This window comes from Coenobita brevimanus, chromosome 18 (genome assembly GCF_032717465.1).
Source record: "Coenobita brevimanus isolate Jiangsu-jjx chromosome 18, ASM3271746v2, whole genome shotgun sequence".
Classification (NCBI taxonomy): domain Eukaryota; kingdom Metazoa; phylum Arthropoda; class Malacostraca; order Decapoda; family Coenobitidae; genus Coenobita; species Coenobita brevimanus.
Window position 1 is genome coordinate 30,627,629 of NC_136971.1, and position 20,573 is coordinate 30,648,201.

At 41.0% G+C, this 20,573-nt stretch overlaps 1 protein-coding gene across 1 annotated transcript in view; it reads left to right on the plus strand.

The window, feature by feature from the left end:
* LOC145391445 (uncharacterized) overlaps positions 1 to 20,247 on the plus strand; it is a 28,830-nt gene extending 8,583 nt beyond the window's left edge. The window contains exons 2-8 of the mRNA XM_080266058.1: positions 699 to 758; positions 4,651 to 4,772; positions 6,721 to 6,836; positions 7,911 to 8,083; positions 16,844 to 17,037; positions 18,672 to 18,779; positions 20,068 to 20,247. Of these exons, the coding sequence (XP_080122184.1) occupies positions 699 to 758; positions 4,651 to 4,772; positions 6,721 to 6,836; positions 7,911 to 8,083; positions 16,844 to 17,037; positions 18,672 to 18,779; positions 20,068 to 20,247 (953 nt within the window). The remainder of the gene's footprint in view (positions 1 to 698; positions 759 to 4,650; positions 4,773 to 6,720; positions 6,837 to 7,910; positions 8,084 to 16,843; positions 17,038 to 18,671; positions 18,780 to 20,067) is intronic.
* The last annotated feature ends 326 nt before the right edge of the window (positions 20,248 to 20,573 follow it).

The following is a 20,573-nucleotide window of genomic DNA, read 5'->3' on the forward strand; positions in this document are numbered from 1 at the left end:
ACCACACCTACCACAACAACCACTGCCATCACAATTGTCCCTATTACCACACCTACCACAGCCACCATTGCCACCATAACTATCCCTGTTTCTACACCTACCACAACCACGAGTACTTTTACTACAACTGCCATTACCACCACAACAGTTACAATTACCACAACCACCACAACAGTCACTTTTACCATTACTACCACAATTACCACTAGTATCCGTCACCACAAATAGCACTTACTGCACCTGCCAATATTACCACAACCACCACTACCATCACAACTATCACTATGACCACAACCACCATTTCCACCACAACTATCACCATTACCACAACTATCCCCTTTACTGCAACCACCACTTTTATCATCACCTCCGTTATCACAACTATCACTACTGCTATAACTGCCACAACCACCACTACCACCACAACCATTAATTATCACCACAACCTCCACTGCACCCAACCAAAACCACCACTACACCACAACCATCTCCACAACTACCACTATCACCACAAATACCACCATCACCATATAAAGCCATATATTTATCTCGAAGTTTAACATACCCTGTAACTAAGTCTTTCTATCTCTCCTTGCCTTTCTTCCTGTGTCGATCTTTCGTTTTCTTTCTGACTACTTGTGTATCCAATAATCTTTCTCCGTATCTCATGAAGCTCTGTACCCTCAGTGTGGCCCCAGTCATGTCCAGCAAGAAGCCAGACACCACCACCATCCCAATCGTCGACCTCGGCCAGTTAAGTGAGTAACTGAACACTGATTCTAAGTTAGGTGTTATGGGTTACTTATCACTTACTGTAATTTACTATCACTGTTTGGAAGTTAGATGTTGTTTGGGATGGAAACTCGTAAAAAAATTGTGCTGTCGGATCCGACCAATGACGGCTTCATCTCTTGATTTTGAAATGTAGTTTTTCTTCACATTTATATAATTATTGCATTCACTCTTGTCATAGCAGCACAGTGTTCAGTATACTATGTGCCAAAGCCATGTTCTGTTTTATGGACAGGCTGAAAAGTTGTAAACAATTTTATGAATTTAATTAACATCCTCTCCCTCCGTCATACATGAATCATCAACGTACAATCATAACATCTCATGCTTACCAAATGTATTCATTGGTCCTTCGTTTGCATGATACTGACCAACACAAAGTCCTGAAATTGGGGATCTCTGAACCAAGAATTGTTGAACTATAGGATGGGAACCATTGCGTGAGACGAAACTCTGATATTAAAAGAAAAAGAATGAACCATTAAGAATGAGTAAAAATGTCTGTGAAGAGAGGTAGATTGAGACATACATAAATACATATACACATACATACAGATAGGCATTAAAATGTCATGTAATAATTATAGTCATGTAGAATTACAGTCATTAGTATACAGGGTGTTTAGTAAACATGTAGCAAAAATCAGGGGGGATGTTCCGGAGACGATACTGAATGCCAATTCCTAATTCAGCATATTGCGAAATCTCAATAGTTTGGGAGTTACAGCACTCCACAGATCGGCTCTGGATCTGTTGGAGTCAGGGAACTGTAAATGAGACGTCCATCATTTACAATGAGATTTATTAACAATATTATACAATATGCTAGACACTGGTACGTCATTCATATTTACAACAAATGTTCACAACTCCGGCCTCCTTGCTCAGTGCATGCTGCAGCCCGTTGCAGAAGTGGCTCACGACTTTATTCTGGTAGCAACGATTTTCCACATCATCCACATGATCGACACTGATTTTCACCTGTCTACCTGCCTACTTACAGTACATACCTCCCTATCTATCCTATTACATACATACATACATACTGTACATACATACATACACGAAGTAAGAGACGAAAAATAATTTAAAAAAAAACGAAAAACAATTAAAGTGTTCAAGAAGTCTTAATCAGCAAGTCAAGATACGATCAGATAAGCCCCGCCGTTCAAATCGGGACCAAGAGAGGGGGAAGCGGTAGATGGGGACAATCCCCCGGGTCGGGGCCCGAAGGGGGGGCCCCGAGACCTCCAAGATAGTGTTAAGTGGAAAGAAAATGTAAATGTATCATGTATTACGTGGAGTGCAATTTGCATGTATAAAGTACTGCATGAATACATGAAATCATAGGAAACTTTAATGTATTCATTTATTTCTTTCCATTACACAATAGTATTTCTTATTTTTCTTTACATAATATAGCCTACATGTACTATAATTTCCTTGTAGTTATTATCGCTGTTTTGTAGAGAGGGAGGAGAAGATACTATGGCACACCAGAATTCTTTGGGCAGTACATCAATGTGCCATTACACACTGGTTAGGGAGCACTTTAACCATTAGCTAGACATAGAGTACAATACTCGTATATTCACCACAGATTTCAGGGGAAGGGGGGCCCACTGTCGATAATCTTGCCAAGGGTCTCGTGATGGCTGTCGGCGGCCCTGCTCTCAAACGATGGTCGGACAATCGCTTTTCTAGATGTGGGATCACTTCTAAGTGGAGCGGCTCTGTGCACCTGTCTCTCACTAACGATCCCTGGACATGAGGTGCTTCACTTCCATAGTTTTTGGCGACTTCATTCTCATTGTTTAACCATGAGCTTATTAATTACAGTCTCAAAAACTTTATGAAGAGAAGATGTGATAGCTATTGGTCTGTAATCAGAGGGATCAGAGGAACTTCATTTCTCTGGAACTGGGTGAATACTTATGACTTTATTTATCTATGGATCAATGTCATCAGTGTAGGTCGCTGCGGTTTTACGAGCCTGATTTTCTAAGTTCATGAAAAGAGGAGCAGGACAAGCGACACTACTTTTGTTGGTGACTTTGCTGTAAAATTAGGTCCTTGGAGTGTAGGAATTAAACTATTGGCCGTCATGTCCCCGGTGTTGTGTGTGTGTGTGTGTGTGTGTGTGTGTGTGTGTGTGTGTGTGTGTGTGTGTGTGTGTGTGTGTGTGTGTGTTGCGGTCACGTGATCAGTTTATTTACTCCTGTCATTGTGTGTTAATTTAATACCGTAAGCATAATAGGCTCTTTGGCAACTCATCCTTACTAGTCCATTTTTTTAATTTGACACGTTAATATACCCTTATACGTTATCTGTTCAGTCTATGTCGTTACTAAAAAGATATAATAGACGTACAAGTGTTAAAGAAGCTGCAATGGGTGAGGTAGTTTTGGGTCAAATAATGTGATGGGTGAGATAGATAGCTTAGAGTTAAATAACTGATAGATAACTAAGAAAGAGGGTGATATAAAAACCTTATTGTACCAGGCTAGGAAGGATTCTTAACACCTCTTCTTAGGCGAATTACTTTGAGAATTAAACCTTTACTGCTTAAGTGGAATGATTGCAATGATTTTAAAGAATATTCTTGCATCCGAACAGACCTAATTATCTACAGTCCATGGTGTTCTCTAGGTACAGGTATTTCTCCCATTAGTGTAGTTTACCTATTTGTATCTTTAGAATTTAGTGTAGGTTAGAGATTTGCCTGTTAGGTTTATTAGTTATAGTTTTTGTTTTTATTTAATTAGGTATTTTTATGGGTTATATGAAAAAGGAAAAAATATACCAGTATATTATAAAATATTAAAAAATAAATAAAAAATAATTAAAATATACATATGTGTGTGCCTTAACGATCAGGGGCTTCGGCCTCAATGGCGAACAGACGACTAGAGGTTTATTGGTGACTGCATTAACACTCTGGCTCTTATATCTCTCTCCCAAAAAAAGTAAAATCGTCTGGGTAAACTGGAATACAATACTGAGCAGTTCCAATGATGACAGGTTTAACAAGGGAATTAAGCTTGTAATATTTTAAAACTAGGTCAGTGGCTCCTTTTCTTTCACAATTTTGTTTCTTATATAGTTTGAGTTTATGTTGTAAGTGACTGAAAACGTGTATTTAGAAACTGAACTAACCTCATCGACCCTCGTTAAAATATATTATGATGAGGTCGAGGTGTTTTACTTGCGGATGTCAGGCTTCATTGTTGCTGCACTGTGCGATCTGTATGCATTATCATTTGTTTGGTCAGGTTAGACGAGGTTAGTTTAATTTGGGAAACACACACACACACACACACACACACACACACACACACACACACACACACACACACACACACACACACACACACATTCCGGACCACCTACATTTCACATAAAAGAAAGAAAGAAGATGAAGGATATTACAGAGAGAGAGAGAGAGAGAGAGAGAGAGAGAGAGTGTGAGAGACTTCCAAAAGATGAGTTAGTACCTAAATTAGGTACTGACTTCAAATTCTTCGTCCTGTGTTTCGAATAAAGTTTTTACCACATTCTCGGCAGGAACCCTCCTTCAGGCGCAGGGGAGAGTGGGGGGGGGGAGACGGTTCATTGGATAGGATATCCAACTCGCTACTTTAAGGACTTGAGTTAGAATCTCGCATCAGTCAAGCTGCTGGACGTATTTTATTTTCCCTTTGTCCCTGTTTACCCAGATGTACAACTGGGGACCTGGATGCAACTTCGACTGTTGCCGCTAGTGTTGTAGGGGGAAGACGGAGAGTTATGCAAAAAATGATCATCTAGATGAGCCTTGCGCAGTCAATACTCAAAAGTCTAATCTTTCTTCTTCTGTAGGCTTGGGTGTTGCTGGGGGGGTGAGCGAGGATGATCTCCAGCGGGTGACAAAGGAGCTGGGAGCGGCCCTGACCGGTGTGGGCTTTGTGTACCTCAAGAACCACGGCATTCCCAGCCAACAGGTGGGTTGGTGGGTGGCAAAGCTTTCTCCACTCTGACTTACTGGCTGTAACTGTTTTCAACATCATCATCACGATCATCATCCTCTCTTTCAGGAAAGACTTCCAGTTCACCAGTAGGAGGGACGGCTGTTTCCAGTCCTGCCTTCTCGGGAGTAGGCCTGAGCACTGTGTTGTCAAAAATAAGAGCGTCAAGGTGTGGACCGAAATCCAGGTTTTGGCGATAATTTTTGAAGCATGCGGTGGCGGTAGTACACGTGTGATCTTTATATCGTTGCTGACTCCACGTTGTATTTTGGGATGCAGACTGATCACATCAAACAATTACAGGTGTTCCATCAGTGACAGTCAAAATCCAGGGACATGGCTCACACCATGGCGCACTCAGTTTATTAAGTATTTTGATCCCCAGTTTACAAGGGGTCATAGATTTTCTCCACTGTTGGCTTTGGGTGTCTTCGGAGTGTTGTAGGACCTCTTCTTTTGTGATATATATTGTATTACATCGTTCTTTCGTTTTTTATAAAGGTTCCAACATGTCACCTAACAGCTATTCTCCTCGCTGCTCGCTCTCTAGCAGCCTCTCTGTTCAGTTTCTTATTGATGACCTAGTCCCCTTCAGTCTGAGGACATTATTTGCAGTTTATTCTTCCTGCTACCGAGTGATTATATTCAGCTTAGGTGATGGTGAAGGAGTTAAAGAAGCCTACATGCAGCTCTAACAGTTCGAGAAGTTAGTCCTGAGCCGAATAACACTTTTTTTTTCTTTTTCTTTTTTCTTTGAGGTGGCAAGAATGAAATATGAATAACCCTTTTGACCTAAAAAAATTCATGATCTATTAATATTTTGCATTTCCAAAGAGGGTTTTTTTTCTCCTCGGTTTCTTCTTCGTGTTCTCTTTGTCGATGCTTATTGCCATATCCTTACGACTTTATTTCTTTGACTGGCCTGAAACTTACTATGCATGTACAGTCAATCAATCAGTCAATCAGTCAATTTATCCATGTATTACCTGACGCTATAATCCCGTAAGGGACGGCCACAAATAAATCACCTCCACGTCGTCCTGGCCTCTGCCGTTCTGATGCCTTCCCTCCAATTTACACCCCCCTCTCGCATAGCTCTCACCACTCCATCCATCCATTTCACCCTTGGTCTCCCCTTCCCTCTCCCCCTCCACTTCACTCACGTAGACTTTACCAGTCAGTCTCTCATTCTTCATCCTCTCCACATGACCAAATCATATATCAGAAGATTCCACATCCATATCACAATGCTATTTTACTGCCTCATTTGTCTTTAGATAACCAGCCACAAAATTTACCACTATCATTATCGTCATTATCCGAATTCTAATTCCGAGATAAAGTAAAAAAAAAAAAAAAAAAAAATGACACGTGATAGTTTATTATACAGTTAACATCTAGGCCCACAAAATTCATTTTAAAGGGACATTTCGTTCTACGAATATGGATACCATACTCAAATAAAAACCTTTTAATTAGTTCCAGTTTCGTTAGAAACCCAAGCATCATTCAAATGTGTATTTGTATGTCGATGAAAAGAGTTGTTTTCCTAGCAAACCATTTAGTATTATCAGCCACTAATTATAACTCAGGACCTATGTTCTATGTTCTGTTTTCTGTGTTCTAATTGTGTTCCATCTGTGTTCTGTGTTCTAGCCGTGTAGAGTGTTCCAACCATGATCTATGTTCTATGCTGTAACTGCGTTCTAGTTCTAATTCTCTTTAACTGTAAATCTCTGTTCTATGTTCTTACTGTGATGCATGTTATAATTGTGTTCTACGTTCTATGTTCTAGCTATTCTATGTTCTGTGTTCTATGGCCTGAGTTCTATGTTCTATCTTCTATGTTCTAAGTGTGGTTTAACCGTGATGTATGTTCTGTGTTCTATGTTCCGTGTTCTAACGATGACGTCTGGGTTGACAGGTGGAGGCGGTGTTCTCGAGTGCCAGCAAGTTCTTCAGCCTCGGGAAGGAGACGAAGCTGAAGTATGAGAAGGGACCGTCACAGAGGCATGGATATGTAGCTGTGGATAGGCAGAAGTACGTCTGAGAGAAAGAGAGAGAGAGAGAGAGTTGATCTAGTCTAACCATTTCTACTCACTTATTTTCTCATTTTATTCTTGCTATTATCAGACGATTTTATTCAGCTTTCGAGACCTTTTTTTTTCCTTTTCCAAACTGGGGCTTGGTAGATCTAGCCCTCACAAACCCCTTTAGTACTAGATTTTTTTTTCCTCTTGAGTAAAGCTTCATGGTGGCACCAAGAATAGGTCAAAATGGGGAGGTGACACCAATCCAAGGCGTTAATCTTGCCAACAATCCTGCTGGCTATACACGGTGTTTGGTGTCTTGTAATGAAGGAGTTAAAAAAAAAACTGATATCCCATTTCATTACCAAGGCGCCTTCTGATTTCATTCTCCTTACTGACAGACGATTTCAATCTGTTTGTGAGACACCTTTTGTGGTGTGAGGATCAGAAATTGTCTCCACTATACCATTTTAATTCTAATTTGGCTTACAACTGCCATATGTCCATCTTGAATGTTTAGTTGTAACAATAGTTTACATTAGAATATGATGGTAGTCACAAAAATGTGTCCAGGAAAGGAGCAGGACCATAGCATTGTCTTATTCTGCTACTGAGCTGCGGGACATAGGTTGCAAGAAGGCTAAAATCTCCGCAGTGTTAAAGTGAATGAACTATAGCAGAGCCGCATGCCCTTGTCTGGCCTGTGCAGCGAAGCTGTTGTGGTTTGTTTAGCATAGTAATAGTGTTGGAGAGGAACGCCTTCACGGGATGGCACAGATATGACCAGCTGGCAACGCTGTTCAGTTGTGGAAACGTCCCTCAGTTCCCTTCCTGTCTTGCTGAAAGGAGGATGGAGTATTGCTGGAGGAGGGAAACTTCAGCCTGCAGTCTACTGGGTTCACACTCAGATGAGCGTGGAGTTGCAATTACTACAAAGAAACACACACACACACACACACACACACACACACACACACACACACACACACACACACACACACACACACACACACAGTTGCTCTCACCACGTCAGGTGTGAACCAGAGGACGCCATAAGTTGATTCGTTCCTTTCCTCCCCGGCAGGCTGGACGCCTCGGCCAAGTTCCTGGAGCTGCGTGAGACATTTAACGTGAAGGACATGAGCTACCCGTTGCCTGACGAGGAGGTGCCGGAGATGAGGATGGCATTGGAGACCTTCCGCGCCTCCTGCTGGGCCCTCGTATCCAACGTCCTCACCGCCATAGCCATCGCTATTGGTAAGACTGGAGGTCGCAGGAGAATCTCGTATGAGGTTAGGTGACTCCCCAGCATCTTTTCATCATATTAAAAAGCTCTGAACACTTCTTCCATACCAGCCTATTAAGTGACTACCTATCACTTCTTCCTTAACATTTATTTTTATTACGTAATGCTTTTTCTTACCATTTTATTATGAAAAGTCTCCTTGACATGAGGAAAAAAGCATAAAGTAGAAGTACTGTCAAGAGAATGCCCATTAAATAGCTCGTACATCCTTTCATCCATTGATCCAGCCTTAGAAATCCTGTGCTTCACTTCACCGACTCAGACGCATTTGAGACTTCTGGTCGCATGCTTACATAAAAAAGGAGTGTCATTGTAGATCTGTGCGATCGACACGCTCCACGAGTGTATTCTGCAGTTTGATCGTATGCTTAGTCACACTTGAGGCGCCCGTTACTAGAAGGGCGTAACCACCAAATCCGTTTTGCCGAGTTAAGGTTAAGCAGATAAAATATCTATATTAATGATGTATTAGATCAGTTGAATCGACTAGTGGAGTGTTTTTCAATTACATGAATCTTACACCAAAATATTATTTTTGTAATATTTTATAGGCAATTATTCAACAAACCTACCTACCAAACCCTCATGAAAATGTTACTGACACGTAGAACTGCGTGTCCTTAAACATCATTAGTAAGAATATAAAAACCTTTAAAAATCTGCTCGTGCTTTGAGTTATTTATATATTTTAATGAATTTTATAAGTCTGAATTTTAGCAATGGTTTAGATTTAGAACTGGAAAGTGTAATCAATAATCAGATGAAGGTCTGGATACGAATGAAGATAATTAAAATGTGCACAACTACTAATCCCTCAAGGTCAGTAATGCTTGAGTGAAGTGATGGAGAGTGAGGTGGGAAGTTAATATATGAGGAAGATTTTGTCAAAGTCAGATTTTCTCCCTCCCAGCCAACATCCCTCCTTCTCTCCTCTTCTCTCTGCTGTAGACATCCTCAAAGAAGCCCTGGAATTGATATGACGCGTATTTACAGAGATCCCTCAAATCTTTAAGCTTCACTTGTGTAAGCCTGACTCAACCAGAAGAGTAGACTGTAGCACCAGTCGAGCAGGGCAGTACTCCCGAGGTGGATGGAAAGCTGATGACAGGGAGTGCTGGAGCTCCCGTTTCCTCAGCCCTCAGGACTAGTTCCTGACCATCCCCCTTTGCTGAACTTTTTCAGTGTCTCAGTTACACAGAGAGTAGGCCAGCATGCTCTCCAGTACAAGTTTCTCTAACTATCTTCACCAAACTACATGCACAGTACACACTACACTTCCTATTCAAAATGCATCAAAAATGGCGTCAATTCACCCAGCCTCGGAGTCCCCAGGGGGGGGGGACCATAAATGCCCCCACCATCTGCCCCTCTCCCGGTGACGACTCGAGGTGCCTGGAACCACTGTCTGACTCTCTTCTTCTTCATTTCTGCAACATTCGCGGCCTTTCATCTAACTTTCGCTCTGTTGAGCACCACCTCTCCTCCTCTAAACCTCACCTTCTTTTTCTAACGAAGACTCAGCTGTCTGAGGCAACTGACAGCAAACCCTTTTCTGTATCCTCCTACTTTCTCTATACTCATTTCAAAACCAAAGGTGGCTGTTGTGTATACATACGCAACGACTTATCTTGCTCTCGTGTTCCTGAACTTGATTCTTCTGAATTCTCAACACTCTGGCTTCGGCTTTCTTGTCATTCTCTGACTAAATATATCTGTGCTGTTTTCTTATCCCCTAATTCTACTGACTATCAAAAATTCTTCGACTATCTTACTTCTACGATGGAACACATTCTGTCCATTTCTCCTTTCTCTGAAATCTTCATTCTTGGAGATTTCAATGTTCACCACCACCTTTGGCTCTCCTCTCCTTTCACTGATCCACCTGGTGAACAAGCCTACATCTTTTCTATCCTTAATGACCTAGAGCAGCTTGTACAGCACCCTACCCGTATCCCTGACTGCCTTGGAGAGAGCTCCAACATATTTGACCTCTTCCTCACAACTAATCCTTCTGCTTACTCTGTTAATCTTTTCTCTCCGTTGGGCTCCTCCGATCACAACCTTATTACCTTAACCTGTCCTATCACTCTGGTACAGCCTGTGGACCCTCCAGGGAAACATCGTCTGTGGCATTTCGGAGCCGCGGACTGGGAGGCCCTCAGGCAGTACTTCTTTGATTTTCCCTGGAATGATTATTGCTTCCATGGCCGTGAGCCATCTGAGTGTGCCTTGCGCATTACGGAGGTTATTCTCTCGGGCATGGAAGCATACATTCCTTTCTCATATCCTTTGACTAACGCAAGAAAGCCTTGGTTTAATCACGCTTGTTCTAATGCTGTCTGCAACAAGGAGAAGGCCTACAAAAGGTACCGGAGCCAACCCACCCCTGAATCACATAATCTTTACGTTTCTGCCCGGAATCGTGCTAAGTCTGTTCTTCCCTCTACTAAAAATAATTTCATCATACTAAATGCTCGCAACTCTCCAACTCGAATTCTTCCCGCTCCTTCTGGCACCTTGCCAAAAATCTTTCTAACAACTTTACCTCATCATCCTTCCCTCCTCTTTTCTACTCTGATGGTTCTGTAGCTATTTCTTCTACTGATAAAGCAGATCTCTTCGCACAGACTTTCTCCTCCAATTCCACCTTAGACGATTCCGGTGCTGTTCCTCCATCACTTCCCCCTCTGACTTCCTCATGGCTGACATTAAAATTTCTTCAGTTGATGTATTTTCTGCCATCACTGGCCTCAGTACTAACAAGGCATATGGGCCTGATGGGGTCCCTCCTGTTGTTCTCAAGAACTGTGCTTCTGTGCTTACACCCTGCCTAGGCAAACTATTTCGCCTTTGTCAACTTGTACCTTTCCTTCTTGCTGGAAGTTTGCTCTCATTCAGCCAGTCCCAAAGAAGGGTGACCACTCCCAACCCTCCAACTATCGTCCAATTGCTTTAACGTCCTGTATTTCAAAAGTTTTCGAGTCAATTCTTAATAGAAAAATTTTAAGGCATCTTTCCTATCACAACCTTCTTTCCGATCGTCAGTATGGGTTCCGTCAGGGACGCTCCACTGGCGATCTTCTCACCTACCTTTCAGGCTCCTGGTCATCCTCCTTTCGGGACTTTGGCGAAAGCTTTGCCATTGCACTTGACATCTCAAAGGCTTTCGATCGAGTCTGGCATAAATCTTTAATTTCCAAACTGCCCTCCTACGGTTTCTATCCTTCTATCTGTGCCTTCATCGCTAGCTTCCTTTCTGGTCGTTCTATAGCCGCTGTTGTAGACGGCCATCGTTCTTCTCCTAGATCTATCAACAGTGGTGTTCCTCAGGGCTCTGTCCTATCACCAACTCTCTTCCTTTTATTCATCAATGATCTTCTAAGCTGTACATCTAACCCTATCCACTCATACGCTGATGACTCCACCCTTCACCTTTCCATTCGGTTCCTGCAACGCCTATCTCAACAGTTACTTCAAGAAACAAGGGATGAGGCTATGGCACACCTAATGTCTGACTTGGCTCATATCTCTGACTGGGGTAAAAATAATATGGTTGTCTTTAATGCATCTAAGACTCAGTTCTTACACCTATCAACCCGACAAAATCTTCCACAGGTATACCCACTAATGTTTAATAATACTCAGCTTAATCCTGCATCATCCTTGAACATGCTTGGGGTTTCATTTACTCGGGACTTATCTTGGAAATATCATATTACATCTCTCCTAAAATCTGCTTCCAAGAGATTGGGTGTGCTAAGTTGACTCTGTTCTTTCTTTACCCCTGCACAATTGTTGACTCTATACAGGGGTTTTATCCGCCCCTTTGTGCAGTACAACTCTCATGTGTGGGGAGGCTCCCCACATACAGCTCTTCTCAATAGGGTGGAGTCAAAGGCTTTTCGTCTCATTAACTCTCCTCCTCTTACTGACTCCCTTCAACCTCTGTCTCTTCGCCGCACTGTTGCATCTTTATCTCTTTTCTATCGCTACTTTAATGGTCACTGCTCCTCTGAACTGTCTGCTTGCATTCCTCCACCTCTATGACGGGCGCGTAGCACCCGTCTGGCAGCAAACTCTCATCCCTTTTCTGTCCAACTCTCTAATGCAAGAGTTAACCGTTACTCCCAGTCTTTCATTTATGCAACAGGTCAGCTCTGGAACTGTCTCCCTCTGTCTGTATTTCCTGCTGCCTATGATCTCCAGTCTTTCAAACGTAGTGTGTCCAGGCATCTCAAAATGATCGGATCTTGAATTTGGCTCTCTATTGTATTTTGTTTTTCTCTTGGAGGGAACTGTTACTGCGGGCTCATGGCCTTTGGTTCCTTCTTCCTCGCATTAAAAAAAAAAAAAAAACTGAGGCACTCGTATTAGGTAAAGAGAAGACCAAGGTGATATACTCCTCCTCCTGGTCCTCCTGCAACCAAATGGGCACTGGATCATATAGAGTCAGGCCATAACCTAGCTACACCTTGATGCCCATCATATAATCGCTGACAATGATAAACATTTTGGTATTCTTGAACCCACTGCCACCAAAGCCAGCCTTGGTCACGACACCCTCGAGCCACGTGACTCCCGACCTTATTTCCTCCCATAAGAAGGTTGCTTTATCTTTGGAAAACGGTACCACATGGTGAAGAGAGGGTGAAGGAAGGGTTTGCTGTGAAGAACAGAAAATGGCCGATGTGGTGGTTAAGCCCTTCTTGTACCAGGCGTCTGAATTGTGGCATAGAAAAGACTAGTAAATGTGACGGTGTGAAAAGAGTGGTTTTGTATTATTTCATTATACGAGTATTACCTGTATCTGAGAACGATTTTGAAGAACCTTCATGTGCTTCACATTTTTCGCAGTAATTTTGGCATTCAGATATAGCTGATATGTAGCACACCACAAATGTGGAATCCACAGTTTGTTCAAGCATACCAGACTGTGTCGCTGTCGCATGCGACTCATGGACTCCACATTTTGCTTCAGCATACGACCATGAGTCCTTCTGTTGACTGGTAATATTATTTGTCTTGAATATGCGTTCCCTGTTCCATTTCTTAATACGCATAATGAAATGCCATGTTAATAATACGAGGATTAGTTATTGTCTGGGTTATAGAAGTGGTCTGTTGTGAAGAACACTGAATTTACAGAAGAAAAACGACTCATTAGAGATGTTGCCTGATTTGTAGCTTAGAAGGCTTTTGATGAACCCTCAGCAGGAGAAGAAAATTTAAAAAAAACTTAAGGGCATGGAGCATAAAAGTAAACTAGCAGCAGCAGCAGAACCAGAAGAAGAAGAAGAAAAGTAACAGTCAGTTTTTTTTTGTCTGCTTCAAGGTGTAGAGGTCAGAGGCTGTATTATATTTGGTTAGATAACCGGCCTGCTATCCTTGGTGGAATCTGCACATGAATGAATGTGATTATGAGTCACAGGTAAGAGATCATTAATTTGAAGTAGGAAAAGGGTTGGAGCCAGAACTGATCCTTGTGGCGCACCGGCGTTATAATCGAGTGGAAATCGGAATCATCGACTTTTACTCTTATCTTTCTGTCACTGAGGTATGAGGAAATTAGAGGAACAAAAAATAATAGTCCCTAACAAGAGAGTCTGGATAGCAAGGAACGCTGCCACACTTTGTCAAAAGTTTTAGAAATATCAAGAACAACTGCATGAGTTTCTCCATGTTCGTAAATTGACCGATGGATGGTGTGAGTCAAGAGACTGAGAATATCAGCCCTGGGTCATTCGCATCAAAAACCATAATGTATGTCACTAATTAAGTTGTTGGATTCAAGATGTTAAACAACGTGCGTATCAAATACAGTCTCAAATACTTTACCAAGAAAAGATGTGATAGCTATTGGTCTGTAATCAGAGGGGGTCAGAGGAACTTCCATTCTTCGGAACTGGGAGGATATTGGCTTCTTTCCAAGAATTAGGGAATAAAGAAGTACGTATGCATAGTAATGAACAATTTAGCTAGAACAGAAGCTGATTCTGGGGAACACTTTTTCAAAACAATTGGAAAAATTCCATCTGGACCTGGAGCTTTGTTGGTTGGTTAATTACCTAGGACGTATATAAAGTATCGAGTCTGTATCTTAATTGGAGCAATTTCGAAAAAGTCAAGTTCTAGTAAAGGCACGTTCTGACTGACTTCCTCTAAGGTAGAATTTCTGGCAAATGTACTGGCAAGGATGTTCGCTGTACCACGAGGGTCATTAATAGCCTTACCATCTGAATATTTGAGTAGAGGAATGGGTGATGACTTGTTAAAGTTATTATTGAAAGAACTGAGAGTTGACCAGAATATTCCATTGTTATTAGAATTATTTAATTGTTTGGATGCTTGGTTGTGAAGAAAGTTTGATTTAGTGAGAGTTTTTATTGCTTTTGCATGGTTTCTAGCAATTTTAAATTGACTGAGCGATTCAGATGTTTTTTATTTTACGTAAAAGTCATATGTTAAGGATTTTTGGGTCGTTGCTCTAGCACAATTGCTATCAAACCATTTTGGGGAGTCAAATCTTTTAGTGAATTGTTGACTGGGTATGAACAATTCTGTATCAGCTTGTATTAATTCATTAATGTAGGACTGGGTAGAATTGATGTCATAATAATAATAATAATAATAATAATAATAATAATAATAATAATAATGATAATAATAATAATAATAATAATAATAATAATAATAATAATAATAATAATAATAATAATAATAATATGAAGAAGAATGATAGCATGAAAAAAGCAACAAGAACAACAACAATATTAATAATAATAATAATAATAATAATAATAATAACAATAATAACCAAAATCATAATAATAATAATAATAATAATAATAATAGTAATAATAACAACAACAACAATAATGTTAATAATAACAACTAGAGCAGCACTCAGAGGGCGCATACCTCCGGCAATGCCGGATCCGGATCTGCCCCCAAATTTAATCGATCCTTTCTTAGCCCACAGTCCACCCTTCCACAAAATTTCATTGAAATTCATTGATAACTTTTGGAGATACTGTGCGATAGGATCCGGATCCGGATCCTCCTTTAAATATAAAGAATTCTTTCTTGGCGTATGACCCACCCTTCTACAGAATTTCATTGAAATCCATTTGATAACTTTTGGAGATACTATTCTGTACGATCCGGATCCGGATCCAGATCCGCCCCAAAATTTAGTAAATTATTTTTTGGCTCATGACCCACCCTTCCACAATATTTCACTGAAATTCATTGAGAATTTTTGGAGATATTTTGTGAACAAACAAACGAATGATTCTGGATCACAACCAAAATCTAATCGACTGTTCATTGAGCCATACTCTACCCCTCCAAAAAATTTAATGGAAATCCGTTCATAACTTTTTTAGTAATCCTGATAAAAGACAGACAGACAGACAGACTGACAGACAGACAGACAGACAAACAAGCAAACCAACGTGGGGTAAAATATATACCTCGCGTAGGAGGTCAATAATAAAATAATAATAATGATGATAGTGGTCGATTTTTTTGTTTCCCCAAAGCGCCAGTTCTTCGAGGGAATTCACTAGGACTAAAAACTTCGAAATAACATTACCACCAGTAACTCAATAGTAGTACTACACCAGACCCGAGATTCATTCCTCGTGAAAGGAGGAGTGTTAACATTAAGTGGAACATTATTCAGAAATAACAATCTAATATACTGTCAGAGGAGACTGCCTTTCCAAGTTTTGGCGAATACATAGCGAACTGGAAAGCACCCAGAGAGTGCATACCTTCGCCAACATCAATAAGCTTTAAAATTTATTGCGATAAGTCTTTTTTCCCTAACAGACCTATACTTCTTTGGTGTCACAGCGTCAGTCAGTTAATTCTTTAATTCTACGATGATGCTTTGCCCCGTTACAGGATCTGAAGAAGCGCATACCTACGTCGACGCTAAAAAAAAATATAATAATAATAATAATAATAATAATAATAATTTGTTCCTACGTACGGATCCGCATCCATTTCAAAATCTAATATTGTAATCTCTTCAATGACCCACTGTCCACCAATCCAACAAACTTCACTTAAATCCGATAACAACTTTTTGAATTCACTTGTCCACAACCAGACCAACAGACAGACAGATAGACACGGGTGAGTACATAACCTCCTCTAATGAACTGGCGGAGGTAAGGATTAGGCCATCCAAAGAACTCATTTGTTCTCTTAAAATTAGCTGTGTTTCGCTAGTTATTAAAATTCTTCAGGTAACTCAGGGAACATATTAGATTTCCATCAAAAACATTTGCCGTAATATGTCACCACATTTTAGTCGAAAAGCTATGACGTTCCTGCTTAATATTCTGAAAAACTTTGTTGATTTCTCATCTTTAGGATTCAAAAGTCATTGCAGCTTTCTCGTTATGTATAATTATGGGGTCGATCAGCATTTATGTCAAAAACTTTACCTAGGTCCGATTAAGGGTCGTATACCAAGATGCATCTTACGCTTAGTGGCGCCTTCTTCTTAGCGATTTGTTATGACCTTTACACCTTGATGTTCTATGTTATTCATCCATATTTAGTACGGACATGCTGTGCATCAGTAACATACTAAAGAATACTTAGATGTAATATGCAAAATAAATCTCTGAGGAAGAGGTGCTACGAAGCCTTCTATGCCATCTTCGTAAAACACAGTCTCAATCATACTACATTCTCAGACCTGGAACGAGACTTCTTCACCTCAACCCAGGAGGAGCTCTTCAAGAGCGGTGGTGAATCGTTTGCTGTGCTGCGGATGGCCTACTACCCCACTGTGCCCGCCACCGTTCCGCCCAACACCATCCGATGTGGTGCTCACACCGACTACGGCACCATCACACTGCTCTTTCAGGACGATATGGGAGGACTCCAGGTCAGCTTAGGTTAGATTAGCTGAGATGAGGTCATGGGAGGTCAGGATAAGAGTGCTTTAACTTAGGATAAGTAGCGTTAAGTGAGATTAAGATGGACTGCAACACCTAGGAAGACTCCATGTTTGCTTGGGTTAGGTTAGATGAGGTGAGGTCCTGATAGATTAGGATATATTAGCTTAGGATGGTGGGTTAGGTAAGATTAGGATCATTTGCAACGCTTAGGAAGACTCCATGTATGACTAGATTAGGTTAGATGAGATGAGTTCATGGGCGGTTAGGATAAATTAACTTAGGCGAAGATAAATCACAGTAAGATGCATTATGTCACCACCACAAGGACGACATTGGAAAACGCCAGGTTTGTTTGGGTTTGGTCAGATGATGTCATGTTATGCTTTGTTAAGTTTGATTTGATTAAGTGGGATTAAAATAAGGTTAAGTTGGATAAAATCATTGCAGATGGTGTTCGATTAGCTTCGGTTAGGTGAAGTTTTAATAGGTGAAGTTAGGTTGTTTTAATATAGCTTAGTTTAGGTTACATGAGACATACTATTTCAAGCCTTATATTAATGAAAAATATTTCAAGGTCGGTTAGGTAATCTTTGACATGATATCCAAATGATTTTGTTAGTCCGTTCAGGGAGAATTAACGTCGGTTAAGTCGGATAAGATTATGGATAATTTAGGGTGAAAATTATTTAGTTGCACTGAATAAGTCAAGTTCGGTTTTGTTAGGTCAGATCTGACGACGTTATTGACTATTTAATGTGGAATTTCTAGTTCCCACTGAATAGGTAGCTTAGGAGGGTAAGGAAGGAAGGGGAGGGTGGAAGGTTGAAGGGCATGGAGGAAGAGAATGAAGAGAAAAAAGAAACGTTTGAGAAATGGGAAAGAAAAAGAAAAGAGAGGGAAAACAAGAATGAACTAGTAGGAGACTCAGAGCTACGTAAAGCAAGATCAGGAATGAGCTGTTGTCAGAGATTGGACATGGAAGTCACATATCACCAAAAATACAAACTGCGGTTCTATTTTTTTTTTCTTTATTTAAGCATAATTATCTCTGGTCCATATATAAATTACAGTAGATAAATATAATGAAAGAAAAGCATTCTGGACCCGAATCCTAATCAACTTCCTGATTATACTGTTGGCCAAGTCCAAGATTTTGGCTATATCTTGATGATCTGAAAGATACATGTTGATAGCTCAAGCCGTTCATGAGATATAATGGTGCTAAAGGAGGGCGTTAAAAACAAGTTGACCTTTGGCAGCCATTTTGCTGACCTTGACATTGACCCCGAGTGCCCATTTTCGGACTCGCCCAAGATTTTGGCCATATCTTGGTACCCTGAAGGTTTCATGTTGATAGGTCAAGCCGTTCATGATATATCATATGAACAGAGACACACACACACACACACACACACACACACACACACACACACACACACACACACACACACACACACACACACACACACACACACACACACACACACACACACACACACACACACACACACACACACACACACACACACACATACACACACACACACACACAGGCGGGCAAAAACATTATCGCTCCACCTTGTAAAGGTGGGCGATAATTTTAGATGGATAGTGTATGTAGGTGCGTGACGTGGAAGGGCGATGGGTGGACGCCACGCCCATCCCAGGGACCATCGTAGTCAACGCTGGGGACCTGCAGTACTGGACAAGTGGAAAGTATGTAGCCACGGTAAGTTGGAAGTTTGAATAGTTTTTCTGTTGTTATTCTGAAATGATGGTTTTGAATACCCCCCCCACCTCTCTCTCTCTCTCTCTCTCTCTCTCTCTCTCTCTCTCTCTCTCTCCTGATTCCAGCGAACGCCAGACGATTGTATTCAACTTAGAGTGAGTCATAGGAACCCGAGTGGAATAAAGTAATCTGGTTCCGAGACACATTGATTTATTTACTTTTATATTTGTCACACTTCAGGGCAGTCGGGAAACACGATCAACGGTGCAGGGTTCTGTTAATCTCTTCATGTATACATTATATTTATGTTAGTTAGCTCCAAGATAAATTGACTGGGTTATTGTATTCCCTACTGCATTTTACAGAAGCCACGTTAGACATGATTCTGGAGGACTGGCTTACCTTGGGCATTATTTATTTCATTCGTTTATTTATTTATTTCTCACCACTAGAAAAAACAAAATAAATATGGGGACAAAAGATCGACTATAATTTCACTACATCTACTTCACAACTAAGGTATGTTCGTCACTTTCCTTCTGTGACGCATTATCGAAAAAGGAATCATCTTTGTGCAGAGAAACCATACCAAGCCTCTCTCAGCTTAGGAATATTAGGCAGCTGAGGACATGAGTAGAAGTGGTCGAATATTAAGGAAACTTACTTTACTGATTGCACATGCTTATTAATCGTCGCTGTCTTGTATATCATCATCATCATTATCATCATTATCATCATCATCACCATCATGACCCTGTTGCATATATTCGTCATCCGTCACACACGCTGGATTCTTTCTCACACTCACTCCACACACTCTTTCCTTCCTTCATTCACCCACTTTCTTTACTTTTTCTATCAAACATTTTTTTTTTTTTACATACGGTACTCGATCCATTCTCACACATTCCTCTCTCACACGCTCACTTTTCCTTCTTTCTCTCAATCCCTCTCCCCCCTTATTTTCAATCATTTTAAAATTTCTCATACATCCACATTTTCCACACATGTTTTCACACACACATACACTATTTCTCGCTCTCACATATATCACAAACTCTCTCCTCACACTCACTCTACATTCGCTGTGCGTCTCACACTCACATTCTCACACCATTTTTCACACACTTTATCGCACACTCTCACTCTCATTTTTCACACTTTATTCTCTATACACACACACAGACACACACACACACACACACACACACACACACACACACACACACACACACACACACACTCATAAAAATAATAATAATAATAATAATGACTATGATGTTCCCAGGAACACCGCGTGATACTCCCGGAGGAGGAGGTGAGGTGTCAGTCCCCCCGCCAGTCGATTGCTTTCTTCGTGCAACCGAACGCAGAGACCCTGGTTCGCCCCCTTGACGTCTCCAATACCTACCAGCCCATAACAGCCAAGCAGCACCGCCTTAATAGAATCAGGATGATTTACACCTAAAGAGAGAGAAAGAGAGAGAGAGAGAGACAGAGACAGAGAGAGACAGAGAGAGAGAGAGAGAGGGAGGGAGGGAGCGAGGTGGTTAAAAATGTGCTGCTTTGGACATTTCCTTACCTAGAGAGAAGAAAAAAGAATAATTGATAATAATAATAATCCATCCATCATCCAATCCTTCATTGCCCCATGAGGAGCGTAGGAGCCCGGGGCTATGCAAGTTGGTCTTGACATTTAAGATACGAGTGACCAGCCTCACTCATCCCTGAGTGGCATTACATGAGCAATAAACCCCAACCACCCCTTCGATATAAACGTTCACCGGCTCAATC